Source organism: Malaclemys terrapin, chromosome 1 (assembly GCF_027887155.1).
Source record: "Malaclemys terrapin pileata isolate rMalTer1 chromosome 1, rMalTer1.hap1, whole genome shotgun sequence".
In the NCBI taxonomy this organism is placed as follows: domain Eukaryota; kingdom Metazoa; phylum Chordata; order Testudines; family Emydidae; genus Malaclemys; species Malaclemys terrapin.
In genome coordinates this window covers 106784348-106810129 of record NC_071505.1, presented here as the reverse complement: position 1 = coordinate 106810129, position 25782 = coordinate 106784348, and the positions used below count along the sequence as shown (strand labels likewise).

Sequence of the window (25782 nt, the reverse complement as noted above, 5' to 3'; positions counted from 1 at the left end):
CTGCATGGCTACCCCTCTGATACTTGACACTGATGTCATGGGCAGCTCTGGTTGGGGCTAGAGCTGGGGGGGCTGCGCGCTGCCCACCTTCCCAGTGCTTCAGAGCTGTGGAGGCTGGGGCTGTGCATGCCACCCACCTTCCCGGTGCTCCAAGGCAGGGGGACTGGGGCCATGCATCGCCCGCCCCACCAAGCTGGGGAGGCTGTGGTCGCCCGCCCTCCCCTGTGCTCCAGGGCTGAGGGGACTGCAGCCTCCCCAGCTCTAGCCCCAACCAGAGCTGCCCATGAAATCAGTGTTCCTGCCTGACAGGAATACCTGAGCGTTAGCATTCTAAGGGTTAATGGATGCCACTGTAGGACAATCATAGTGGATTAATGTATCATTATTGGGAATAATACATTCCACTGGGACTTTTCCCCACCAGGTACAATCAGGGCAGGCTCTAGGCACCAGCGTTCCAAGCATGTGCTTGGGGTGGCCCTTTTCAAGGGGCGGCATTCCCCCCCCCCCTTTTTTTTTTTTTTGCTTGTGGCAGCAAAAAACCTGGAACCGGCCCTGGGTACAGTCATTCAAGCACAATTTTCTGCACTTTACCTTGCATGAGCTTTAACTGTTTCTCTCTTTCGTGAATATATTAATTTATGACTAATTAATTTTTGCTTTAAACTTTTGTCATGAAATATTAGTCATTCCAGCAGCACTGAGATTCCATTTGCTATGGATGTCTCACTTGTGAAAACATAAATGGATAATAAATCCAAATCTGGCTGGAAAATACATCTTACTGACTAGGAATAAGAATTGTGCAGAGAAGATCCCATGCTGATTGAGAAGACAAGACTTACTCTGCTCTCTTTCCCCTTTTCTGTCTTTACCTTCCTGTTGCTCCTCGATGGTTGGCGGAAATGGGAAAGGACTGACCAATTTACCCATAGAATGAATACAAAGCATGATGTTATCCAGCACTTAATTGTCAGAGACTCAAACAAGTGCTGGAGTGTCAGTACTAGAGCTGGCTGAATAGTGGGGTAAAAGTTAACAAAATTCAATTCCATTATATTCATAACTCTTTCATTTGGTAGTTCTTGAGTGAACACTTGTATTCATGCCATAAAGGCTCAACAAGCTACCTTATATACCTTCTTTAAAACTGATTTTGTGTGCTTTGGAGTGAGGATGTTACAGATAGGAAGAGGACAGGTGAAAAAGCCAATGATTTTAAAATAAGCAACCAAGGTGAATAAATATAATGGAGTGATCACTTAGCATGAACGTCAGTGAGCATAGCGCATAAGAGTGGGGATGCTCCAGCAACAGCAAGGTCCCTTGCCTAGAGACACTTTGAACATGGTCCAGTGCCAGAACATCAAGCAAGTTGGTTTCAGTGTACTGTAGATATTTAGGGAGAGGTGCTCAGCACTTGGGAATAGTTTCCCTCTGGAACCATTTCTGTGTATAACAGGTCATATGAGCTCCTGCTGGCAGGGATAAAGCCCATCAGATGTGATTTGAGCATCAAGGTGAAATGCAAAAGTTGGCTAGCAGAAGCCAGTTTGGGATGTAATTTGCCAGTAATTAGATGCTATGGACATAACAAAAAAACATTTAATGCAAAGTCTGTTAGCCAATAAATCTGGCTGATAGCTTTCTTCTTCCCTCATCCATCTGATTTTAAATCTGGGATCCATCTTATTGCCAAATATTGCTGATGCCTTACATATTATAGAGTCTGCTTATCGCTTGTAGTCTTTCTCTCCCCCTATAAATTTCCCCAGTCCTTTCCTTCATGGTTTCCAGCAGTCTCCATTTAGCCAGTCCAATTCTAAGTTTTTACAAATGTTCCAAACCAAGGTGCCATGTGTCAGGACAGCAAGGTAGAGAGATTTCCTTCCTTTTATGGGATTATTGTGCAGGCAGACAAAAGGCAGCTATGATGTGGTGTTGAGGGGGCATCAGGAAATTTGGTTGCAGAGCAGGGTTTATTTTTGGAAGTGGGGTGGAGGTAGTCTTTTTTTTGAGGGGGCTAGAGGAGAGGCATTTTGACTTCCGGACACTGGGGATAAAAAAAGGACATACAGTTTTGCGCAGGGGCGGGGTGGAGGAGGGAAGCTAAGCGACGGAGGAAACCATAAAACTCCCTAACTCCCAGGACAGAGACAAAAAGGGGAGAAGCCAGGAGTCCCCAGTTCGCAACAAAAAGCATACAGGAGATGCTCCCTGAAGATGCTGGAGAGTGAGGGAATGACCTGCTGCTCTTCCCTGAAGCCAAAAAGATAACTGCAAGTAAAGGGAGACATCTTTTAGGGGAGAATAGGTTATGTAACTGACTCAATTGCAGGGTGTCGCTGTGAGTGCTGATGGTACACCAGTCCTCTAGATGTGTGGTAGCGTTCACTGTGTGCCATGAGCGTGGAGGCAAGGCACTAGATGTTCCTGGCATCAGCCTCCACAGCCCTTGGTGGGTTCCCATAAACACTCATGTTTTGAGGAATATAGGACTCCTCTGTTAGTGCTGCCAGAAGCTAAACTCTGCAAATACCCCGTTCTCAATTACTATAAGTTACAATAGAAGATCAACACCCCATTTCTAATCCAGCCCCCAATGAAAGCCCAGTACAGGAGGATAAAAGTAGAAGACTCTCATTGAGGTCCTCTCCACACCATCCCCCTGCTGTGCATGTGCAATTGCCCTCATGACTCCTTGTAAAACGGATCTGAGCTGAAACACTAGATCAGCTTTACTTCTGCTTTAGTGAAGTTTTGGATCTGGATCTGAATGTTGGGGTTTGGGCTCATCTCCACTTTATTAAATGTGGCAAGTTATGAAACTTAATGCTATTACTTATGTTTCTGTCCAATTATGGTATTTTCATATCCCTTTGGCTCCCCTTTTCTCCTGTTTGGATGACCTTGCAGGGTTAACATCACTGAGGAAGTGCACCAATTTGCCCTCAGACAAGTTGCTTAGGAGGTAATGCTGATGCACTCATTTTTAATTGCTTGTGTTAACAGAGCTCTAGCAAACTTCAGAATTGTAATTCAACACCTGTGCAGCTGCATCAGTGGAAGCAATGGGAATTATAGCATAGACAGGGCACTTGTGCTTTTACAACAACCAGGTTGTCTCCCCTGATTGCATTTCAGAGACATATTTCTCCAGCGTATCTCAGTGCGAGGGTTGGCGCTTATTAGCATGTGTCCTATGCTAATTTGCCATCTCCTCACACTGACTGCTGAAAATTACTTACAATAGAAATAAAAATGCATGCAACTGAGGTGAAAGACAGAGTTAACTTGCACATGTGCAAGGCAGGAGTCCCGCAGCATTTTGAGGAATACTCTTTGAGGGTCTCTCCTGTGTCCCCCCCCCTATTAATCTCTACATCTGCATCTTGGCAGGGCAAGAGGGGAACTTTGTGAGTATTGTGAGAAGCCTTTTATGGAGGGAGCGGGGAAGGTGCTATGTAAACCTGGGGGTAGTAAATAAATACTGTATGGCTGGGGAAGGCCTGGTGGTTTGGTTATGCTGTGGTTACCTAGTGCAGGGACTTTGGTATTAGTACGGCAGTGGAACTGGCACAATTTTTATAGTAGGGGTGCTGAGGGCAGAAACCTTGTCTTGGGGCTGTTACTACTTGAAGCCAAGGGGTGCAGTAGCATCCCCACTTGCAGCACCTCGGTAGTACAGTATCTGTTGTTCTATTAGGCACAATAATTAATGACAATTCAGGGCTGTGGTTTGTTTACTCGGGGGTGGGCTGGAGGACTGTGGCTTTCGCTGCACCCTTTCCCGCTCGTTCAGGGGCGAGGCCTGGCAGCCTGCGCCACTTCAGCCTGCCGCTGCCTCCGGGAGCCACTAGAGGGCGCTGCGGGGCGCCTGGCACTACAACTCCCGTCGGGCCTTGCGGCTACTGCCACCGCCCCGGGAGCGGGGGCGCGCGCACAGCCTGCTGGGGCCGGGCTGCGCGCGGGGCCGGCGCCCATGGTGGGTGGTGGGTAGTGGCCTGGGGGGGGAGGTAGAACCGTTGGTTGCCGGGTCCATTCATCGCCGCCGGGCGCCCCGCCGCCATGGAGGCGCTGATCCCGGTGATCAACAAGCTGCAGGACGTGTTCAACGCCGTGGGGGCCGACATCATCCAGCTGCCGCAGATCGTGGTGGTGGGGACGCAGGTGAGCGAGGCGGGGGCGCTGCGGGCCCGGGGGCGGGATGGAGGCGCCCAGGGAGCCGGGCGGCAGCCGCGCCTCTGTGAAGGGCACCGGGGGAGGGGAGCTGGGTTCGCGCGGGGCGGCCCCCGGGGAGAGCAGTCGGCGCCTTCAGCGGGTGTCCCGCCTTGCTGCGCCCAGCGCCCGTCAGTGGCTGATTGTGCCTCAGCCCCGGCAGGCGGGGGGGGCCTGAGCGAGGTGGGGGCGAAGTGACCGGCTCCAAATGCCCCTGTCCCGCTGAAGGTGACTGCGCTGCCCCCTCCAGCATCTTGCCGTGTTGGGCCCCCGTTTTATTCTGGGCTTGACCTTCCCGGTGCTTGGGCTGCATAACGTTGGAAAGGGGGTGTAGTAAGCTGGGGCTGGTAAGGTAACTTTTCCCACCGCATCTTTGTGACACTGGCCCTCTGCTCTCCTGTACAGTCATTTAACATCGCTGGCCGTTACTTGGATTGATTTGTGTTAAATGGCAATTTGGTGCACCTGTTTAAAACCCACAAGCCTGTGTTGGCTCAAAATAATTGCAACACATTACTGGTTTAATCTAGCAGTGCTAGTATGTTTTAAAAAACAAATTGATACCCTACTGTTGTTTAAAGGGATGTTATCAATTTAAATGTGACCCTTAATTTTTTTTAAAACCAAGTTATAAAATCATAGACTATTAATAAGGGTTTACCTATCAGACTGAAAATTAGTTCTTAGAGAAAGTTCCATATGGCCCTGGAGTTCTTCTAAGATGTCTAATTTCCTAGTAGTTTGCTGGCATCTAAAGATTTTTAAAAATATTTTGCCTTTCTTCTTTTTGACTTTTCAAATCCGTTTCTGTATTTAGTCTTCGCCTGACTCATTCTTTGTGGAAAACGGACACAGTCAAATTAAAGAATTTTTCTCTCTCCTCTGTCAGTGAATTGTTCTCATTCTTTCCTTCTCATAGACTCATAGACTTTAAGGTCAGAAGGGACCATTATGATCATCTGGTCTGACCCCCTGCATGCTGCAGGCCATAAAACCGTCCCTACCCTTCTGTTTGTTTCTCTCCTTAAATGGCCATATTTTTTAATATACATTCTACTTGGAGAGGAATATTATTTTAATCTTCTTTGTAATTTTAATTTCACGCATCACTTTTGTTCTCCCTCTATATTATAATGTTTCCACTCTCTCTGTATATAATATTTCATACCTTGCTTATGCCTTTCTCTTATCCATGATATATTTTGTGTTTTTGTGCATGCTGTGTGGATTCTTTTCATTCCTACAGTATTTTTAGCTAGAAATTGCCCATATCCTGCGGGCATGCACTTAATTTATCTTTGAACGCTTTCTATTTGCCCAATGTGCTCCTTTCCTCCATTGCTTTGTGATTCAATGTTTCCTGCATTCCTTGAAAACATGCTCTGCTGAACTTCAGTGTCCTATTTTTTCTCTCTGTAAACACATTTTAGTCCTCATTATAAAATATTTCCTAACTGGGCTTTGGGCACTATTATTCAGATGCCTCTGCTCCTCTAGTCATGTTCTGTGTTACTCCAAACAGTGTGAGAATTGTTCATTTTCCACTTCTCTCTAGGTATTGTGTAGAGCAGCAATTCTGTGTCATAGTATAGATATTTTGCTAGCATTTTGCCAGCCTTAGCAAAAGGAGTTGAGAGTTGTTACTACTGGTTTCTGCCCTTTGAACCCTTCCCGTTACACTAATCTTGTGTCACTAATTCTGGTTATTCTGTCATTCCTAGTGGTGAGTATGTGCTTTTATTTCTCCTTTGGTTTTAGATGTTCGCTTTCTGCATTATCAAATTTCATGAAAAGGCACAGGCAGGGAATACTGCCTAAGCAACACACACAATACAATAGTGCAATAGCATCCAACCACTCTGATGTCTCCATCTTATACCTGTACTTTGCTCTGTGGTTAAGACTAGTTACTTACAAAGCATTATGGAATGGCTTCAACCTAATAGCACAAAACACTACAATAAAAAGAAAGGAGCGATATTGAACATTCCCAAAACAATGAGTCTATTTGAATGTATATACATACAAAATAAATGTGTGATAGTTATTGCTGTGGTTAATTGCCTACACTACAAAATCAGGTCTGGATTCAAGAAGAGGTCAAAACATGTGGCTCATTATGGAGAATGAGAATATTATCAGATTTGGGCATCGCAAGAAGGCATTAATCCAAATGGCTATGAATGAGGTAACTTTACTCCTCCAGGTTATTGTTTGCCTTCTGCAGGGGGTTCCTAGAAAACATTGCCTCTCCCATTGGTTTAAATAATGACTAGCTTAGTAGTAAATGCCATTATACCATTACAGAAATGAGTTATGAGTCAACCCATACTATGTGTAAAATTGTGATTTTTATCTGTGCATCCCAGGCATGACTTTGGGACAGTATTTCAGGTGAGGCATTGTAATACTTAGCTGCACATGTGCTCATTAGTAGCACTTCCTATTGGAAAGTGCCCAAGTGTACTTCCCAGTATTTAACATACAGCCTTCCTGCATGGATCTTTCAAAGACAACAGCTGTTTTATTCTATTAATGGCTGTGAGTGTCGCTCAGATTTGGGATTGCCTTAAATTTCTTTTATTTCTATTTTCTAATCTTGCTGAGTGGATGTCGTGTCCTTGGTACCCCAATGATAGAACCACTCTGAAGGTCATGATGTGGTATGTCAGGTTCTGCATAATAGCTATCCTGCACATCCACTGTATTCTGTTAGATAAAGTTAAGATTATAATTCTCACAGCAAGATACTGTTTGGGAAAAAATGTTTGTGAAGCCAGGTGTACACACTCAACTACTGGGATTCAGGGGCAAGTGTACCAGATGTTATATCAGGATATCCTCCTGGAGAGTTGGTACTTGTGCGAGCCCTGGTTTAGTTTGTTAAATTGGAGTTCTCCTGCTTAGCTGCTACGGCCTTCTCTTGACTGGGGATTTGTCCCAATTTCAGCTCTCAATTGTAAAACAATGGTGTGCTTGCGATATGTTGGTGTAAACCCCTGCTTTAGATAGGGCAAGCTGCAATTTGCACCAGTGTCGTTTACCCAGGTTTCAAATGGGTATGCTCCACTTGGGAAAGCTCCAGTTTTCATGCCCGTAGAAGGGGTTTACACCTGTGCATCTACACCAGTGGCTGGCCACTGATGAGATAGAACTGCAAATGCATAATCTAGACAATAACTGGCAAGGAGTGTGCATTTGTCTCCCCAACTCCCCCCAGCCCTGATGGTTTTTATCTGCTGTTCATGGGGTCTGTTTTTTTGTGTAATTGTCTTTCTTCCTCTCAAGTGTCTCCTCCCCATGGTTCATACCCTGGCTGTTCTGGTGCCTGCTTTGAGCAGGAGCAGTGATGTGAAATTGACATTAGTTAGCTGTTTACACTTTCAAGATACTGTGTAATCTACTTCTAATTTAGGCCAGATTGAGCAGTACTTGATGGCATGCTGTACTGGTGCATCTCTGGCCCCATTGTTAGTTTCTGCAGAATTTTTTTTAGGGCCTTTAGGTTTGTGAAGAAAACCTTCAGAATGATCAGTGCCTCATTGTCTCACACCGAGTCTGCAGATGGATGAATGAAAGGATAGTTGTACAGAAGCATGAACTGTGTCCCCTTCATCTAAAGGATTTTAACATTAAAACCAATTACAGTGTTGACTGTTTTCCTGCTGATCAATTTAGTGGATACATCTAGCTAGTTATAGCGTGTGGGCAGAGCTGAGTATAGATAGACTTAGAAGGATTAGATTTTGATTGGTAAAAGTCAGTAATCAATTTCCCCCCAAATGAATGAAAAGATATTTCCATTGATAATGATAAAAATTTATGGATAGGCAAGAGAGAAAAAATGGTGCTTGAGAGCTTCTTATAATTGGCTTTAAGGCAGGGTGGATAAAAATCAATGATTTTTTTATTTAAAAAAGTTTTGTTTTTAAATAGGTTTTTAAAAGCATTTTAGCAAAAAAAAATCCGATTTAAAGATAGCTTTAGATAAGATACATTATAGCTCAAAGATGGAATAGGGATTATAAATTCTAGTTCTATAGTATGAGACAATATATTCATGTAATGTTTAAGAGAAGTTTTGTAAATGAGTTCCAATAGTTCATGGATTAGGGACCCAATCTTATGGGGTTCCAGGAGCTTCTGTATAGATTATTTAATCTTTCTATCTACCTAATGGGACTCAGTGCTAGAAGATACCATCAGAGATGCTTAGTTCTGCAGTTCTCAAACTGGTTTTGTCTCCAGAGACAACTTGCTTGTTAACAGCAAAAAAAAAAATTTAAATACATAAATAATCTATAGAGGTGAGAAATAATAGACCTCAACCCTATTGTCCCTCTGCAAATTTTTATACACAGAGTCCCTTACCTCTCTCTAAAAGTGCAAAGTTTCAAAAAGTTCAGTGGGGCGGAATAGATCTGGACAAGGAGACAAAGTCTGGTGATAAATGTGAGAAGGGAGGGACAGGCAGTAGAAACAGAAGTGAAACTTTGAGCAGCATATTCCAGAAGTCTTGAGGTCTTTCTGAGTGTAACCTTCGTTGATTTGAGATCTACCATACCATTCTCTCACTAGAAGGGAAAACCTATAATGGCAGCAGGCCGTAAAAGAGACCCAGTTTGGGAATAAGAGCCATTCAAGAAATATATGTTTGCTGATGATGTTTTAAAGAAAGTCGCACCAGTGAACTGGTAGAAGTCACTTAGGCCTTGGCTACACTTGCGGATTCACAGCGCTGCTGTGAAGCGCAAGTGTAGTCGCGCCGCCAGCGCTGCGAGAGCTCCCCCTCTCAGAGGGGAATAGCTTGCAGCGCTGCGAGCGTGCAACGCTGGAGGCGCTGATTACACTGGCGCTTTACAGCGCTGCACTCGCTGCGCTTGGGGGGGTGTGTGGTATTTTTTCCACACCCCTGAGTGCAGCAAGTGCAGCGCTGTGAATTGCCACTGTAGCCAAGGCCCTAAATGAATGAGCAGGGGGCCGGGAGTTTGGAACTTGCAAAATAGAGAGCTGACGTGCTCCAAAAAGCACTCTCTCCCCCCACACTCCCTGTCACAATCCACCCCAACCCCCCGTTTTGAAAAGCACGTTGCAGCCACATGAATGCTGGGATAGCTGCCCATAATGCACCGCTCCCAACACAGCTGCAAATTTACAAGTGTGGTCACACCACTGCGCTGGCAGCTGTCAGTGTGGACAGACTGCAGCGCTTTTCCCTACTCAGCTGTAGGGAGGCAGGTTTACCTCACAGCGTTGTACAGCTGCAAGTGTAGCCAAGACTGTTGAAGCGATAATCTCACTTTTAACAGCAGTAGCTTCTACTGCTGGTGTAGAAAGAATATTCTTTTCCTTTGGACTAATTCATTCCAAATTGAGAAATTGTTTGGGTCCTGAAAAAGCAGGGAAGCTTGTTTTTCTTTTCCAGATTCTGAACAAACAGGAAAATGAAGGTGAAGACGACTGAGTTAGCTGCAGAAGCCAATATTTTAAGTTTCTCATGTTGACCTGGCTGACAGTCGATGAAATATTTAAAAAAAAAAATTCAATTTAACTATTTTAGTTAAACAATTAACAAAAACCTCATTAAAAAAATCTTGAATGTTTAACTGAATTCAAAAATTTGTATGCTTGTTTTGTTATAATATTTTGTTTGCTGTTGAAGAAAAAAAAATCTAGCATACATAACGTTGTTGTTTTAGTTAAATAAAACAATTTAAACGTCTGGTGATGTTCTCCTCCTAATACAGCTGTTATGCTCATACAAAGCTCACGGGATCTTTATAGAGGAAGGCAAATACGCAGCATTTATTGAAAATACAATAGTTAGCATGTGCTTTTCAGTCTCACACACGTACACATAGACACGCACCCAGAGTCCTGCCAGTGATATTTATAGTTACCAGTCTGTTGTAGCTTGAGTCAATCTAATGGCCAGTTAGATTGAACATGAGTGTGGAACTGGGCTCGTCAGTCGCGATCTGATGCTCCGAGGCTTTGCAGGACTGAACCCAGAGTTCCATGGCAAAACACCCCAGCTTTATAGTTGTACATTCCCATTTGAGTCCATGCATTTTGCAATGTCATCCTGTAATCATTAGTCCTTAAGTGGTGTTATCATTTGATGGTTATTGTCGGGCTTCCCATTGTTATCTCCTATTTGTTGTCTCGCCTTCGGGGGTGCCTGCCTCACTTCTGGGGTGCTGCTAACATGTTTAGCATGGGCTACAATGGATGTTTTCTGATTGTCTTCTGGTCTTTCCAAGTCTCTCACTTCTTCTTGACCATCTGGACATTTGTGACGGCTTTCACACCTTATCTTTTCCTGATGCATGCATTCCTCATTCACACAAACAATCTCTTACAGAAACCTTCAAAGGTATACAGACAACAGTATTGTATATTTAGCAGCCTACATTGTAAATCAAGCCTTGCTAAATTTTATAACTAAAACAAGTCAGATTGGGGCTTCAGGCCCTCAACATTCCTCTAATCTCCTTAGCATAGGATACAATACAAGGTCCTGTCTCTTACTTACTTAACCTTAAAACAAAGAAATTTATATTTTAGAGTGCCTAATTTGTAATACATATAGGAAACCATAGTAGACATAACTTATCCTAAAACAAAAGGGTGACCATAATCAGTCATAAGGATTGTTCTGGTCTGTCATTCCTTTCTGCTATTCAAAAAGGGTGGCTGACAGGATTAAATCAAATCATACGTTAATTCTTATGGGACTGTAAGGAGTCCGGACTCACCCCTCCGGCTCTAGCTCCCTGCAGCCAGGCCCTTCTCTTCCTGAGTGCAGAGAGAGACTCTGGCCTGAGCTCCTGGCTCTCTGCCTTTATAGGGCCTGCTGAGGCTGTTTGGGGCGTGGCCCCAGCTGCAGCCACTTCCCCTAATCAGCTCAGCCTTCACAAGGCCTGTTCCCTGGCCTGTCCACCCCGCTTTAAGGATATTTACTTTTAGTCCTGATGCCATTTTGCGCCAAAAAAATAAAAATTCTGCGCACAATATTTTAAAATTCTGCAAATTTTATTTGTTAAATAAATGTGAAGGCTCCAGCATGGCATTGGGGAGCATAGGCCACTGGCTGCATAGAGGTGGGAGATCACTGTGCATCTCCCCCACCCCCGGGGACACAGATTCAGAGGTGAGGCTACACCCAACCTTGACACAGCGCAAGGACCGGGCCTGCCCCAGAAACAACCCAGGTCCCTGCTTCTCCAGGCCAGGTGCACCATGTGTGGGCATGCAGGCTGAGCAAGGCAGGATCCAAGTTTTGGGGGGGGATCCAGGTGTGGGTTGAGAGCAGTGATGAGCTGCCAAAATCTGAACTGGTTCGCTCCTCACCCCACAAGGGGGTTGTGGCCTGCCCCCCAGGACTCCTGCCCCATCCAACCCCCCACGTTCCTTGAGGCGCCCCCCCCTGCCCCGGGACCCCTGCCCCATCCTACCACCCCTTCTCCCTGTCCCCTGACCGCCCCCAGAACACCTGCCCCATCCAACCACCCCTTCTCCCTGTCCCTTGACCGCCCCTGGAACCCCTACCTCTGACTACCTCCCACCGCCCCATCTAACCCCCCCCCCTTCCTGACTGCTCCCCGGGACCCCTTGACCCATTCAACCCCCCTGTTCCCCACCCTCTGACCGCCCCGACCCCTTGGATTTACACAGGTGTTACAGAGAGCATAATTTGGCCAGCTGGACTTTTACTGTTGGTGATCGTATGCAAGAAGGAAAGAATGCAGCTTTGCAAATCCCATCTGGAATCTCAAAGCAGGGCTGGTAGCTAGTTTTAAGAAAATGTTGAGGAGATGATTCTGTCCTGTAGTGCAAGGTTTTGCTCTTTCTGAGTTCTCATTGCCGTTATCTCATATTGTAGGGGAAACTCTGATATTGCCATCATTGCTTTGCCAAGTCAGGGCTATATTGCCTCTGCTTTGCTCTATGGTCCTACTGTAAGTTACCTCACGCATAAATTCTGTACTTTTTTCCACTAATGCAGTTGTGTGTAACTCTGCAAAAGATGATGCATTTACAAATTATCCTTATTGAGGATTTGAAATTCCTCAATAGTTGCATTTGATAACTTATCCCTCACTGGAAACACTTCTTAAAATGAGAAACTTTATCTTGGAAGGACCTAATGATACATTTAAAGAGCAACAACAAATTTAAATTGTTGTTTGACAATATCTACAGCTAGTACAAGTCCATTAGGGCTTGTCTATACTTACCGCGCTGGTTCGGCGGCAGGCAATCGAACTTCTGGGTTCGATTTATCGCGTCTAGTCTGGACGCGATAAATCGAACTCAGAAGTGCTCCCCGTCGACTCCGGTAATCCTGCTCGCCGCGAGGAGTACGCGGAGTCGACGGGGGAGCCTGCCTGCCGGGTCTGGATGGCGGTAAGTTCGAACTAAGGTATGTCGACTTCAGCTACGTTATTCACGTAGCTGAAGTTGCGTACCTTAGTTCGATTTGGGGGTTTAGTGTAGACCAAGCCTTAGTGTTAATGTCTGAAGTGAAATTAGGTGAGGGTGCAGTTCTTGTCTGAAAATGACTGTAAACTGGTATTGTAGGGTTTGTTTCTTGTGTATCATTAGTTATTGATTGAGAATGTTTCAGTCTCAGTCCTGCAAACTCATAATGGAATCTGAGTAAACCTGAGGCTATTCCTTCTCATGTAGTCTCACTCATAATAAAGATTCTGAAGAAGAAATTCTTTTGAACCACTGCAACCCATTTGTATTGTACAAGTGTGACTTAGGAAAGAATTTGGCCCTGCAGTTGGAACTTATGGTATGGGTACACCTACACAGCAAGTGGGAGATGTGATTCCCAGCTCGGGTAGATGTACGTGCACTAGCGCTGCTTGAGCTAATGCATAAAAATAGCAGTATGGCCATAGTGGTGGTGTCTGTTGTTGGCTGCATGTGTTCTCTCTGCGTGCTGCAGTGGGTCTGGCCAGATAGCCCATACCGCAGACTTTGATGGAATTGTCCAAGAAGACCACAAACTTGGTTCAGTGGCGAAGGCGCTCCACCAGGTTTATTGTTAACGAAGCACAGTTCTAATGCCCTGTCTCAATGGTTACAGGTACAGTAATTAAGACTAAGTTTTTGTCATGGATATTTTTAGTAAAAGTCACATACAGGTCATGGGCAATAATGAAAAAATCACGAAGCCTGTGACCTGTCCTTGACTTTTACTAAAAAATACCCATCACAAAATGGGTAGCCTAGGCAGAGGGTGTGGGGGCTGGGAGCTTCAGGGTCCCCCTCTGCTGGAGGCTCCAAGCTGTGGGGAACCCCCCTGCCACCCACAGCAGCTAGGAGCTCCGAGGGGGTCTCTTGCTGCTGGGTCCCCCATGCTGTCTGCGGTGGATGGGTGGGGAGCAGTCGGGGGTCCCCTTTGCTGGGCGGGAGCAGCGGATTCCCCTGCCTCCCATGGTGACCGGGAGCAGCGGTGGCGTGGAGCTGTGGGGGTCCCCCCTGCCAGCTGCGGTGGCCGGGAGCTGTGGGGGTGTCTGGCATGATCTTCTGGAATGTGTTTATGCAAGTGTCCAGTGCCTAGCACTTTTTAGGAGTGTTTGTGTTTTTTCAACACCAGCCGTGTTCTTGCCAAGTTCATGTTCCGGACAGTGAACCTGCAGGCAGGCATGTTTTGTAACAGGACCCGACTTTTGCTTATAGCCTGATTCTTGCTAACTTTGCTTTATATAAGCAGGGCCTTTGGCTTTACAGCAGGTCTTATGTCTCCAGGCTCTCTTTTTCTACTACAAATGCCATTGGTGGCAGTTTGGGCTAGCTGCGTGAGTACAGGCCCTTCTGACCCTCAGCTAAATACTCAGGCGGCTTGTGTGAGCTGTCATCCATGCCAGCTTAGCCACACTGCTACTTGTAGGCACTAATATGAGCACAACTTGTGTGTGTGCGTGTGTAGGTGTACCCTATATCTTCACCACAGAGTTAATGTAAATTATCTATGCTCAAGTTAACTCCTCTTGAGTTAGCCTGGTTTGAGTGAGAGAATCCATCCTGCAAAATAACACTGGAGCTACACAGAATGGGGGTAGACATGAACTGCTGAGGAGTTGTGCTAACTCCAGCTGTGTTCTATTATCTCCTGGTGGGCCAGCCAACTTGAGTTAAAAACAACATCAGACTCAAGGATTTTTGTGTGTGGATGGACTTAAGCCAAGAGCTGCCTGTAACTCAATTTAGCAGTGAAGACATGGGCTGTGGATGGATGAAAAGGGATAGAATCAAGTCCTATTTTCTAACTGTTGGCTCTGTAGAGTTGCTTGGGGAGAAAGTAGTTAAAATATACAAATCAGAAGATGTATCCAAAATTCATATAGGGAACAGATCTGTGGAATGAGTGCCATATTTATGTAGTTATTTTTCAGAGTGGGTCCACATTCCAATTCAGATTATTTAGGTGTGATTATTTTGGACTTTTTTTCATCATAATGTAACTCCAGCTGTGGTTTGCAAATCTGACAGCAGCATAACTTTTAGTGTGTTTTTTAAGTCTTTCTCTATTTGTTGGTAAAATAGCTCTCTTCTACCGCATGAAACTCTTATTTTTTTTTAAAAATTAAAGCTTAGGCAACGTTCCTGTTGAAATTCTGAGTAACAACTGAAGGTTTTGGCCCTGTATGCTTGAGGAGGAGATGATACATTCTAAGGTAGATGCCTTATCCATAAATATTCTCTTTAATACTCTCTTGCTGTGTGTGTTCCCTTTAGTGGGACAGATAGTGATTTGGCTGTCTTGTCCCATCACATCAATAAAAATTTGTTACTACTTTGCACTTTATAATTTAACCCCTTAGCAAGTCACTTTTTAATCCCATTCTCTTATCCTCCTTTCACTGTGTCCATCTCTCACTATGACACCTTAATCTGCCTTTGTAAACAATGATATGATTAGGTTCATGACCTCCATATCCGTTCTTGACTTTAAACTATTGTTAAAGAAACTGCTTTCTACTCTGAAAATAATGAAGGGTAGCAGCAGTTAATCTTGGGAATGAGACAATTGTTACCAAATTTTATTTACTATTTTGATTTAAATAGTACCCCCGTGACCGTGTACAAACCCTGCACTGGAAAGGAAGGGGGTAAGGAGCTACTTTGGGCCTGGACAGCCCTGCCCCGCCTCACCTGCAAAGCATGCGTGGGCTGGAGAAGGAACTTAAAAGGGGAGCACAGCTCAGTAACTGGCTGGCAGAGGTGGAGAACTGACCTACACCCTGATCTCTTGGGAAGGAGCACTGCAGGTGCTGCTACTAGCTGTACCACCTTTGCCAAACCCACAGAAAAGGGACTTGCAGCTCTCAGAAGGTCTGAGACTCTTTGGTTTCAGTTATTTCATATTTTTACTTTATCCATGGGGAAAAGAGGGATTTGGTAGGAAGTGATCTAGGTAGGCGAAACAGCCGTCTAGCACTTGGAGTATTAGGACTTAGCAGCTTACTATTGGGCCCCGGATTGGAACCCAGTGGAAAGGGTTCCATAGAGCTACTGTGTAGCAGATAGACTTGTCAATATGCTCAATGATTATTAAATAACTACCATGTTGGTCGGTGATAATTTGGGGACTCAATAATTCAGTGATTGACAAATACCTTTTTAGCTCCTTGCCCTCTATTCTTACCCCTCAATTGCAAACTACAGAGAAATTGAATAGTGTAGTATGGTTCTATTAAAACAAAACAACTCCCCAAACCAAACCTGTCAATCCAGAATTGTAGTGAATTGAGGGGATGTGCCCAGGCTTAGTAAATGTTAGTAGATGATTAACAAGGTATTTCCTCGAACCTGTATGTATATATTATTGCCAATCTCGTTACACTTCTACCAACCTCATACACGAGTTCTGCAGAGGGAAATGACACTCAGAGGGAATTTAGGATTGTGCAGTCTTAGAGCATGTCTACACTTACCTCCGGAGCGATCGATCCAGCAGGGTTCGATTTATCGCGTCTAGTGACGACATGCTAAATCGACCACTGAGTGCTCTCCCGTCGACTCCAGTACTCCACCGGAGCGAGAGGTGGAGTCGATGGGGGAAGACACCGCGATAAGTAGATCTAAGTACGTAGACTTCAGCTACGTTATTCACGTATCTGAAGTTGCGTAACTTAGCTTGATCTTCCCTTCCCTCCCCGCCCCCCAGTGTAGACCAGTCCTCAGTGAAAGTATTTAACTGATATGTTTTGCCAGCTGCCGCTGGTTGATTGGCCTATAGGCAAGATGCATCAGCTTTGCAATCCGTGGAGTTACCTGCCAAAAAGTGTACAATAGCCGTGCAAAATTCTACTTGGGGTACAGGTCTGTCTCATCTTACGCGGGGGTTCTGTTCCACGGTTAGCGCTTAAAGCGAAAACCGCATATAGTCAAAATTACATTGAGTTCAGTGGCGGGCGGAATCGCCTGCACTACAGGTACAGTATTAAAATTGTTATTTTTCTCTTTTTTGTTTTTTTTGTTTGCTTTTGCCGACCGTGTAAAGCTGAAATCGCGCATGTTAAATGCGCGTAAGATGCGACAGACTTGTACTCATTTTCATGTGAAAGATTCTACTGTATCGATGTAGAAAGGATAAGTACCCAAATGCAAAACATCTTTTTCAGTGACACTTGTATGTTTCCATCATGGTGTAGCCAGGAAAATTAACTCTCTACTCTACTGTTACTCATTGTAGTGTTACTGTAAGATGTTACAAAATAGTCACCCCGGAAGATACAGAGTTGCTTTATAGAAGTTAAAGTATAATTAAACAACTTTTCAGTTATTTCCAAAAGGTTGTTGTGAAGATTAATGTTCTTAAAGTGCTTTTAGCACTTTCCATCCAGAGATCTCAAAAAGTGCAAAATATTTTCTTAAACCCAGTAAGTTCCTACTTCAAGGTTGGTGAAATAAATGAATACAATCTATGGAGGCATTTGTTTTCCTTTAAATAAAATAAAAAGTTAAAAGGTTAATATTACAGCATTGCAATAATAGGTATATAAGAAAGTCACAGATGTGTTTCAATTTTCAGAGCAGTGGCAAGAGTTCAGTGCTGGAAAGTCTTGTGGGGAGGGATCTGCTCCCAAGAGGTACTGGAATTATCACCCGGAGACCCCTTATTCTGCAGCTGGTGCATGTTTCACCAGAGGATCGTCGGAAAACATCTGGAGATGAAAATGGTAAGAGTGATCCAACTGGGATTTTAATCTTCGTGTTTATATAGTTGTCCTTAAAAGGAAATACCTCGTGATATTTCTATCCTTTTTGTGGGAAAAAATTACTAACTTTAATTTTAAAATGTATTTGCACATTTTTTCTTATTCCTTTGAGGCTTATTTTATACATATAATTGTGTTGAGAAAACGTAGCCACTGTCACCACCTATGCTACCCATACAACAGAAGCTGCAAAAGCTCTGGCAATTAGGATAATTGGTTCTTTCAATAGCTTTTCTGAGTTTCATATTTTTAGGCTTACCTTTGTTCTCTCCCTTGTATTCAGTGAGCACCTGTGAGAAGAGAGTATTACGGTATTTGACTGGTAGTGATTGCATAGGGTGTGCAGAGCATTTTTGGTTAGGTTCTCTGTTCCTGCTGATAAATAAAACCTCCCCAACAAGTGCATGACTGTGGAGAGGAGTTAAAGAATGTATGTAACTGGAAAAAATAGTGGGCTGGGGATTACGAAAACAAACCTTTATTAGTTTAAAACTTAATTGGAACCTCCAGTGGCTTATTGATATCATTTTACTAAGCAGTATTGAGAAATTCTAAGCCATATGAAAGTAGGATGTTTTAGATTATTCTAAATCTTGTCTAGTCTAAAGCTTTAGTCTCTTTTAGCGACTCCTCCTTATCCGTTAGCAGATCAAGAGTGTCACCTCAATTGCCTGTTGGGAGTTGGAACAGTTTCACTTTGCATTAAGTAATACTCTTGGTCTATGTAAGAGTGAGACCACTAGAATTAATCAGTCATAGCAAAAAATCTTTTCATTTGACAGTGAAAACACATACACTTCTGATGGTATGATGAACTTAAATATATATATACTAGAATTGTTACTTTTCCCTGAATTTAAATAAAGCTCCTTTTAAAACCTTTAGTTCAGAACAGATTCCTGAAAATATTAAATCAAGGTTCTAGAAGTCTGTTACTTGTTTTGTTAATATACTTTCTTGTATCTTTTGGTACTTGAAAAATTACTATTAAACACTGGAGAACCTTGAAGGTGTTCCAGCTCCAAATGCCATTGTTGCTGAAAGTGACAGAAAACACAAATCCAATGTATAAAAGTTAAGTTTTTAACATGCAGCACAATAAACTACTTGACAAGGATGGGCTCTGAGAGGCATATGAATATTAAAATAGAACCATATAACACATTTGGTTTCTTTAAAGTATCCGTGAAATTTAATTTCACATTATTTGCATTTTATTTGCACCTAATGTTTTGGTACCCTTTGAGCTGCTTTCACCTCGTGCACAGTAGAATGAGATGCATGATAATTACTAGTTTTTGTCCTAGTCTGCAAGGTTAAGGGTAGAAAAGATGTTTTTGTAGACCAGGACAGAGTATTAGGAGTTTGTAGGCATCTCTTCTGTTCTCAGCTCTGTTACAAATTTCCTGTGACTTTGGGCTTCAGTCTTTTCAATTGTAAAATGGGGATAATGGCACATACTGCACAGGGATGATGAATTAAATAAATATTTATGGTATAAAGCCCATTGAGATCTTTGGATGAAAGCCACTACATATGTGCCAAGTGTTATATCTACATTTTTAATTTTCAGAGTAAGGTAGGCTTATCTGATCGGAATGGACAGAGCTTTATGGCTTCTATCAACTAAGTTAGAATGTTTTTACTGAGGTGCAAACAAACTGCACGGATGCTCCAAGAAGCAGGGACAAACATTAAAGCAAAATACACAGACACTTTTCAATAGATACCTTTCTTTATGGGTATGGCCATATCAAATTCACGGTCCATTTTGGTCAGTTTCAAGGTCATAGGATTTTCAAAATAGTAAATTTCATGATTTCAAATATTTAAATCTGAAATTTCACAGTGTTGTAATTGGAGGAGTTCTGACTCAAAAAAGGAGTTGTGGGGGGGTCGCAAGGTTATTGGAGGGAGAGGTTATGGTACTGATACCCCTATTTATGCATTGCTGTTGACTGCGGCGCTGCCTTCAGAGCTGGGTGGCCTGAGAGCGGCGGCTGCTGGCCAGGAACCCAGCTCTGAAGGCAGAGCCACTGCCAGCGCAGTGCAGAAGTAAGGATGGCATAGTACGGTATGGTATTGCTGGTAGGGTGCTGCCTTCAGAACTGAGCGCCCAGCCAACAGCTGCCACTCTTGGCCACCCAGCTCTGAATGCAGTGAAGAAGTAAGGGTGGCAATACTGTGACATCCCCTCCCCCGCCCCCCCCCAATAACCTTCAACCCCCGTGCAACTCTTTTTTGGGTGAGAATCCCCGGTTTGAGAAATGCTGGTCTTCCCCATGAAATCTGTATAGTATAGAGTAAAAGCACACACAAGATCAGATTTCATGGGGGAGACCAGATTTCACGGTCGGTGACGCATTTTTCATGGCCATGAATTTGGTAGGGCCCTATTTGTGTGTTAGATATAAGTACACAAACAACTGTCTATATATATATATATATATATATATATATATATATAAACCTACATGTAGCTAATTATGATTATCAGACTTGTCTTTTTTTCATTCCAGCTTCAAGGACTAAAATGACATGAAATAAAGCATAACCCTATGAACTTTATCCTTATATAGTATCCTTACGCATAGTTGTCCTAGAATAATTTTAGGGATTTAGAGAATTTTCTTTTTTGGAAAAAATAACTTGTTTTGCTTTCTTTTGAGTATTTACAAAATTATATACTGCTGAGTTACAGTCAGTAATACTGCAGCCTTTCTTAAATGAGTCAGCATGGTCTGTTGTTTCTCATATAATGTCAAAGCTGCCTGCTGTCAGTGGGTCTGTTTTGTTGATATTATAAAGCAAACGCTGTTAAGGAGATGAAGTCCAGAATTTGACTTACATTTAAAAGAAACCAAAAACATTCCGGCAGGTAAATACCCTCTGGAATTTGAATTGTATGTGTAATTTTGTCATCAAACCAAGATTATTAATATGAAGCTGAATGACAACATAGGACAAACAGTGGGGGGGGGGGAGGGAGAGGAGAGGAGTGGATTTGATGCTTAATCTATTGGCCCTCTAGTTCTGTTCCCTAACAAATGCTATTCTCAGAATTAAATATATTCCTGCTGACATCATTGTGCTAGTGCATATGCAGAATTATAAGAACCATTTTAGCTTTGAAATGTAGTGTGAAGGTTTTGCCAGATGAACTAGGACAACTTGGTAGTTGATTTTTAAAATTCCAAAAATAGTGCAAGGAATGGATTATTTTCAAAATAATTAGAATTATATTCCACTTGCTAATAAAATGAAAGTATGTATTTCCAAAATTGATGTATAGTCGTTGCATCTGGTGGCCATACAATACAGTTTGTAAATAAATTTAAGGACAGTTGCATATCTGAACTCTACACGTCTAACTCTTAAGTGCATTTCATGGAACTAACCCTGTGGCATTTGACTGTAGTTGATTAAGTTGGTTACCAGTTAAAGTGCCAGGTAATGTCATAGGCTAGCTACCATAATATCACTATCCCCAGACATGGCATTGGATAGCAACATATGACATTTTTGCAAGAATGCTGGATAATCAGGAATGCTAGACATTTATTGTATAATAAAGAAGAATTTCATATTCTCCACAATGTTATAGCTGCTCCAGTTATTCCAGCCTAGTAAACTTGGTTTCTGTTTCAGAGCTCTTGTGGAAATCTGTTCTCAAGCATATTTTAGCATCTGGTCATTACATAAATTGACATATTTGCTTTTACTTCCATTTTTTTAAAAAAATACACTAAACTTTCAAAATTGTCAATAAAAATTACTAGCTTGGGCAAAAAATATTATGGTGCACCCCTAATTTGAATGAATTAGAATGAGGAAAATAAACTTAATATTTGCCCATCAAAATGACACATTGTCCCTAAGTGAGGGGAGATTTTTCTGCTAGTTGAATCTTATACAAGAAGTCCTCAGTTTCTGCACTAGTGCACTGTACTATTCTGAACATACTGTTAATGAACTCTTCATGCTCATAAACATAAGAACACATAGTGGTTCCTTGTGCTTTCATTTGAATGCCTCCTTATATTGTGCTGTTATTGACTTAACATTTTAACACCAGTTTTATTCACTAAAGCTTGTATATAAATCATACACATCTTGGTTCCAAAAGTGAGGCTTTATACATGATACGTTTTTATAAACTGAAATTTATCTTCAGCATAGGTATATTCACCCAGAAAATTCCTCCCTTGTTTTGTAGTTAAAGACTTTCAAATTGTCACCTATTGTACTTGTTTTCAGATCTTAATATTATTGTGCCAAATACTAGATTGTTTTTCAAAAAGAAGTTGAAGGTAAATACATTGACATGACATAACTGTACAGGCAGGTGGAAATAACCTCTACTTTCCAGTGATGCTAATTTCATTTTGATAGCCTTTGACAAAACTCGGTGTGATTTACCTGAGGAATGAGCCCATATAATTTTTCTCTTGAACCCTACCTACTGTGTTTGAGTTTGATCCTCAGCACTCTGGTAGGGAGGATAAGTCTAAGAACCATGTAACTGACAATGTTTCTGATTTTTCTTTTGTGCCAGACCAAAGAGCAACTATTTTTGAGTCACTTTTGAGCATTCCCCGACATGATAAAATCATACCACTTCACTGAAATGAAGGGATAGTAAATACGATTGCTATTCAGTACAAAAGAATCTGAAGCTTCCAAAGAGCTTCTAACCCAAAATACAGAAAATATATTAACAAAAGAGAATAATCTACTCCATTAGAAGTGAGGGAGTAAGCACTGTATTTTCACATCATCACATCTGACAGAGACACAATCTCCATAACTCTCATTTACACTGAGGTCTGAGAGAGGTTCTTGGTTTGATGAGAGCAAATACCTCATAATAGTTCTGTTTGTTGATAGTCATATAACATGTTTGTGGCAATAGAACACTGTTTTCTATTGAATTACAGGACAAAGAAAACAATTGAGAGAGCTCTGTGAAATTTCTGCCCCCATTAATTATTAAATTGGCCTTGCAGCTAAGAATCATTTTTACAATTAAACTTCATCCGTTTTGTGGGAAGATGGGATGGGGGAAGAGGACGTATGACGGATCAGTTTAGTAACCTTTACTATTTTAATATTTGAGGTGGGAAGTTAAATGTTGCAGTCTTACTGGACAGTTAATATGGAGCCAGAAGATAAGAGCCAGAGTCTGAATCTAGAATTACTAAAGCAACATTATTTTATCAGCTTTTCACATCAGTACCTCCAAACATAGGACCTTGTGATATCTGAAGCAAGTTCTGTTTATATCTCAGTAGTAGGCAGAAGCCCCAGTCAGGTTTTGGGGCCCCCTGTTGTAGTTGGTACAAGCACAAAGGAAGACAGTTCCTGCTGCAAAGAACTTGCCATCTAAAAAGACAAAGGGTGGAGTAACTGGTACAGCATCATCAGTATGTGGCTGGGCATGTCTCTCTTCTGTTCCATTTCTTTATTTTTGTTTGTTATAGGGTGAAAGAAAGGGATGAGTAAACAGGAACAATAAAGTCTAGATTTCAGATAATAAGAAGTGGTCTACTGGTGTTTAGGGACTGTAAAGTATTGGAGAGGGAGAACTGGGAGACCAGCTGGGTCTCTTCATGCACCAGTGGTGCTGCTCCTGACTGTTTTGGGAAGTCCTTGCTGTCCCCATCTCAACCTAGAAGATCTTGGGGTTCTGATGGCAGCTTTTTATGACCCTAGTGGGCTTCCTCCGCTCCCAGTAGAGGATGGTGTGAGGAAATAGCCTTCTTAGTGTAAAGGGAGATACAGGATGTGGATAAACTTGGTTTTTGAAACCTACATTTTTAAAGTCTAAATTACCTGGCACTGTCTCTTCTTAAATAATCTCAGATTTCTGGCCATTGTATCCTGCTTATTTTAATTTTCATGAGTTTCTCATTGATGTGCAGGAAGTTGTCATGCATAACTATGATTTATGCAGCAAAAAGTTAATGATCTCTCTACAGCACATTAGCCACCTCCAGCAATATGTAAAAAAAAATGCACTTACATGAAATCCTTGTTTTCAAATAGGTTTTATAGCTTATCCAGGGTGAGAAATGACCCTCATCAAGGGACGTTCTAGATTGCTCTGTTGAAAAGGGCACTGTTTTTTTGTTTGAAATCAAAGTACTTCAAAACAGTAATTCTGAGATGAACAGCAATAATAAAGGCATCAAATAAACAACATGACAATATATTTGATTAATGTGTATCATTTAGTGATGAGTGTTCAAGATCTGTTTACAGTGTATTGTGATAATGCATTATGCATTTTCATTAATAATTGAATAGCATGCATGTCTGTCTGCATGCTTTTATAATCCCTCTAAGTCTGGTACAGAAAGGTAAAGAGAATGCTATGTAAAACTTAATGGCAAATACTAAACTTTATTCAATGCTGTTTGTGTTTACTGCAGACCCTGCTACATGGAAAAATCCAAGACACCTTACTAAAGGTTTCTTTTAGCCACTTGCTTGTTGTCCCTACAACAATTATCTGCATGTTTATGTATTTTAACTACCTGCATTTCATGCCACTTTATTGCTGACTGCACTTTTACTTTAACACACTGGCTACTGTGTTTACTGATGGTTATTTTGGTCAGTCTTGTGGCTTTTTTTTTTTTCAATTTCAGTAATTTCTGTCTTTGCTCTGCATTAGCAAGGGATGAATTTAACTTTTCTTTTGCAATGTGTTGCTTTATCATATAACTTTCATAACATTTTAGCTATGTAATGTGTTTTTAATATGTATTGGTGAGTGTCTTTTGGGACTCCTACCAGAATGAGACCGTTCGAATGGTACTTACTTTTAGATAAGCAGTATTTGGATGAGCAAATAGTAAGCAGAGTTCTTGTTGGTTCCTTTCTAGAACTGATTTCTGTATAGAGAAACTGGGAATTTGAAATGCAACATCACTTAAAAAAATGGAGATCTAGCTGGGGGAATACAGATGTCTCCAGATATGACTAAAACTTACTTTTTTTAGTAGGAGCTTTTGCTTAAGTACACTCAATAACAGTAGTGGCCACTTCTGTATCTCTTTTGCTGGTTTTGGGCCTGATCCTAAGAAGCACAGAGTATTGTCAGCCAACGTTGAAGTCTGTATGGCTAAGGATGCTTGGCCTCTGGCAGAATTGGGCTTTATAAGACTTATGCCCCCAAGGTTTCATTGTTAAACAATACATAAGTGTTTTACTTGTTTTTTTTCTGCTTGAGCAGATTTTTCTAACGATTTCTTTCAGCTGTAATCTGATCTCTGTACAATGCACTGTATGTATGCTTACTTGTACACAAAAAAGGATGTTGCAAAAAGTTATTTTTTTCAGTCACAAACTGATCTTTAAATAGGCAGGGCATTTCTGGGGTCTGCTAGGATAGGAAAATGAGTTATTCTTTTAATCAAATCCATTATTCAGAGAGTGGGAATTAGGCAACGGTTCTACAAATTAAAATTTGGAATGAGATGCAGAATGTTAAATATATGTATTTAAAGCCATTTAATTTCTTACAGTAGGAAGTAGATTAACTTTTGCATTTCTGCTGCTACTTTAAAAGAAAATGTATCTTGGTTTTCAACAAACTATTCAAGTGAAAAAGACACCAGGATCATAGAACCATAGAATATCAGGGTTGGAAGGGACCTCAGAAGGTCATCTAGTCCAACCCCCTGCTCAAAGCAGGACCAGTCCGCAGACAGATTTTTACCCAGTTCCCTAAATGGCCCCCACCAAGGGTTGAACTCACAACCTTGGGTTTAGCAGGCCAATGCTCAAACCACTGAGCTATCCCTTCCTCCCTAAATAAATGGAGATATACCGATCTCATAGAACTAGAAGGGACCTTGAAGATCATTGAGTCCAGCCCCCTGCCTTCACTAACAGGACCAAGTACCAATTTTGCCCCAGATCGCTAAATGGCCCCCTCAAGGATTGAACTCACAACCCTGGATTTAGCAGGCCAATGCTTAAACCACTGAGCTATCCCTCCTTAGGCTCTTAGTAGGGTGTCCTTGAAAATGAAACTTTTTTCCTCTCTAACTCATGTAATGGTTTTGTTTTCAGGGATTGATGCTGAAGAATGGGGTAAATTCCTTCACACCAAAAATAAGGTATGTTTATTATGGAGTGACAGTAGCTAGCTTTCTATTATAAGCCTGAAGTTCAATTCCAACCCTTTCTCCTCCATCAATTTCCCCTAAAAGGGATGAACTCCACATGCTACATTTCATGCCAAGGTAGAACTTTGTTCTTGAGAAGTTTGTGGGGTTTTTAAGTTCAGGAAAGGAAGTTTAAAGTTATGGTGTCT

The 25782-nt window shown here is 42.1% G+C and overlaps 1 protein-coding gene across 5 annotated transcripts in view; it reads left to right on the top strand.

Moving 5' to 3' along the window:
• The first annotated feature begins 3998 nt into the window (after positions 1-3998).
• Positions 3999-25782, top strand: part of DNM1L (dynamin 1 like) — a 52412-nt gene continuing 30628 nt past the window's right edge. For 2 of the 5 annotated variants that reach the window (XM_054034391.1, XM_054034359.1), the window contains exons 1-4: positions 3999-4170; positions 17273-17420; positions 23891-23929; positions 25539-25585. In XM_054034391.1, the coding sequence (XP_053890366.1) occupies positions 4069-4170; positions 17273-17420; positions 23891-23929; positions 25539-25585 (336 nt within the window). In that variant the 5' untranslated portion in view covers positions 3999-4068. Of the gene's footprint in view, positions 4171-14827; positions 14913-17272; positions 17421-23890; positions 23930-25538; positions 25586-25782 lie in introns of all 5 variants that reach the window. The other 3 variants (XM_054034401.1, XM_054034369.1, XM_054034380.1) reach the window with 2 other exon arrangements.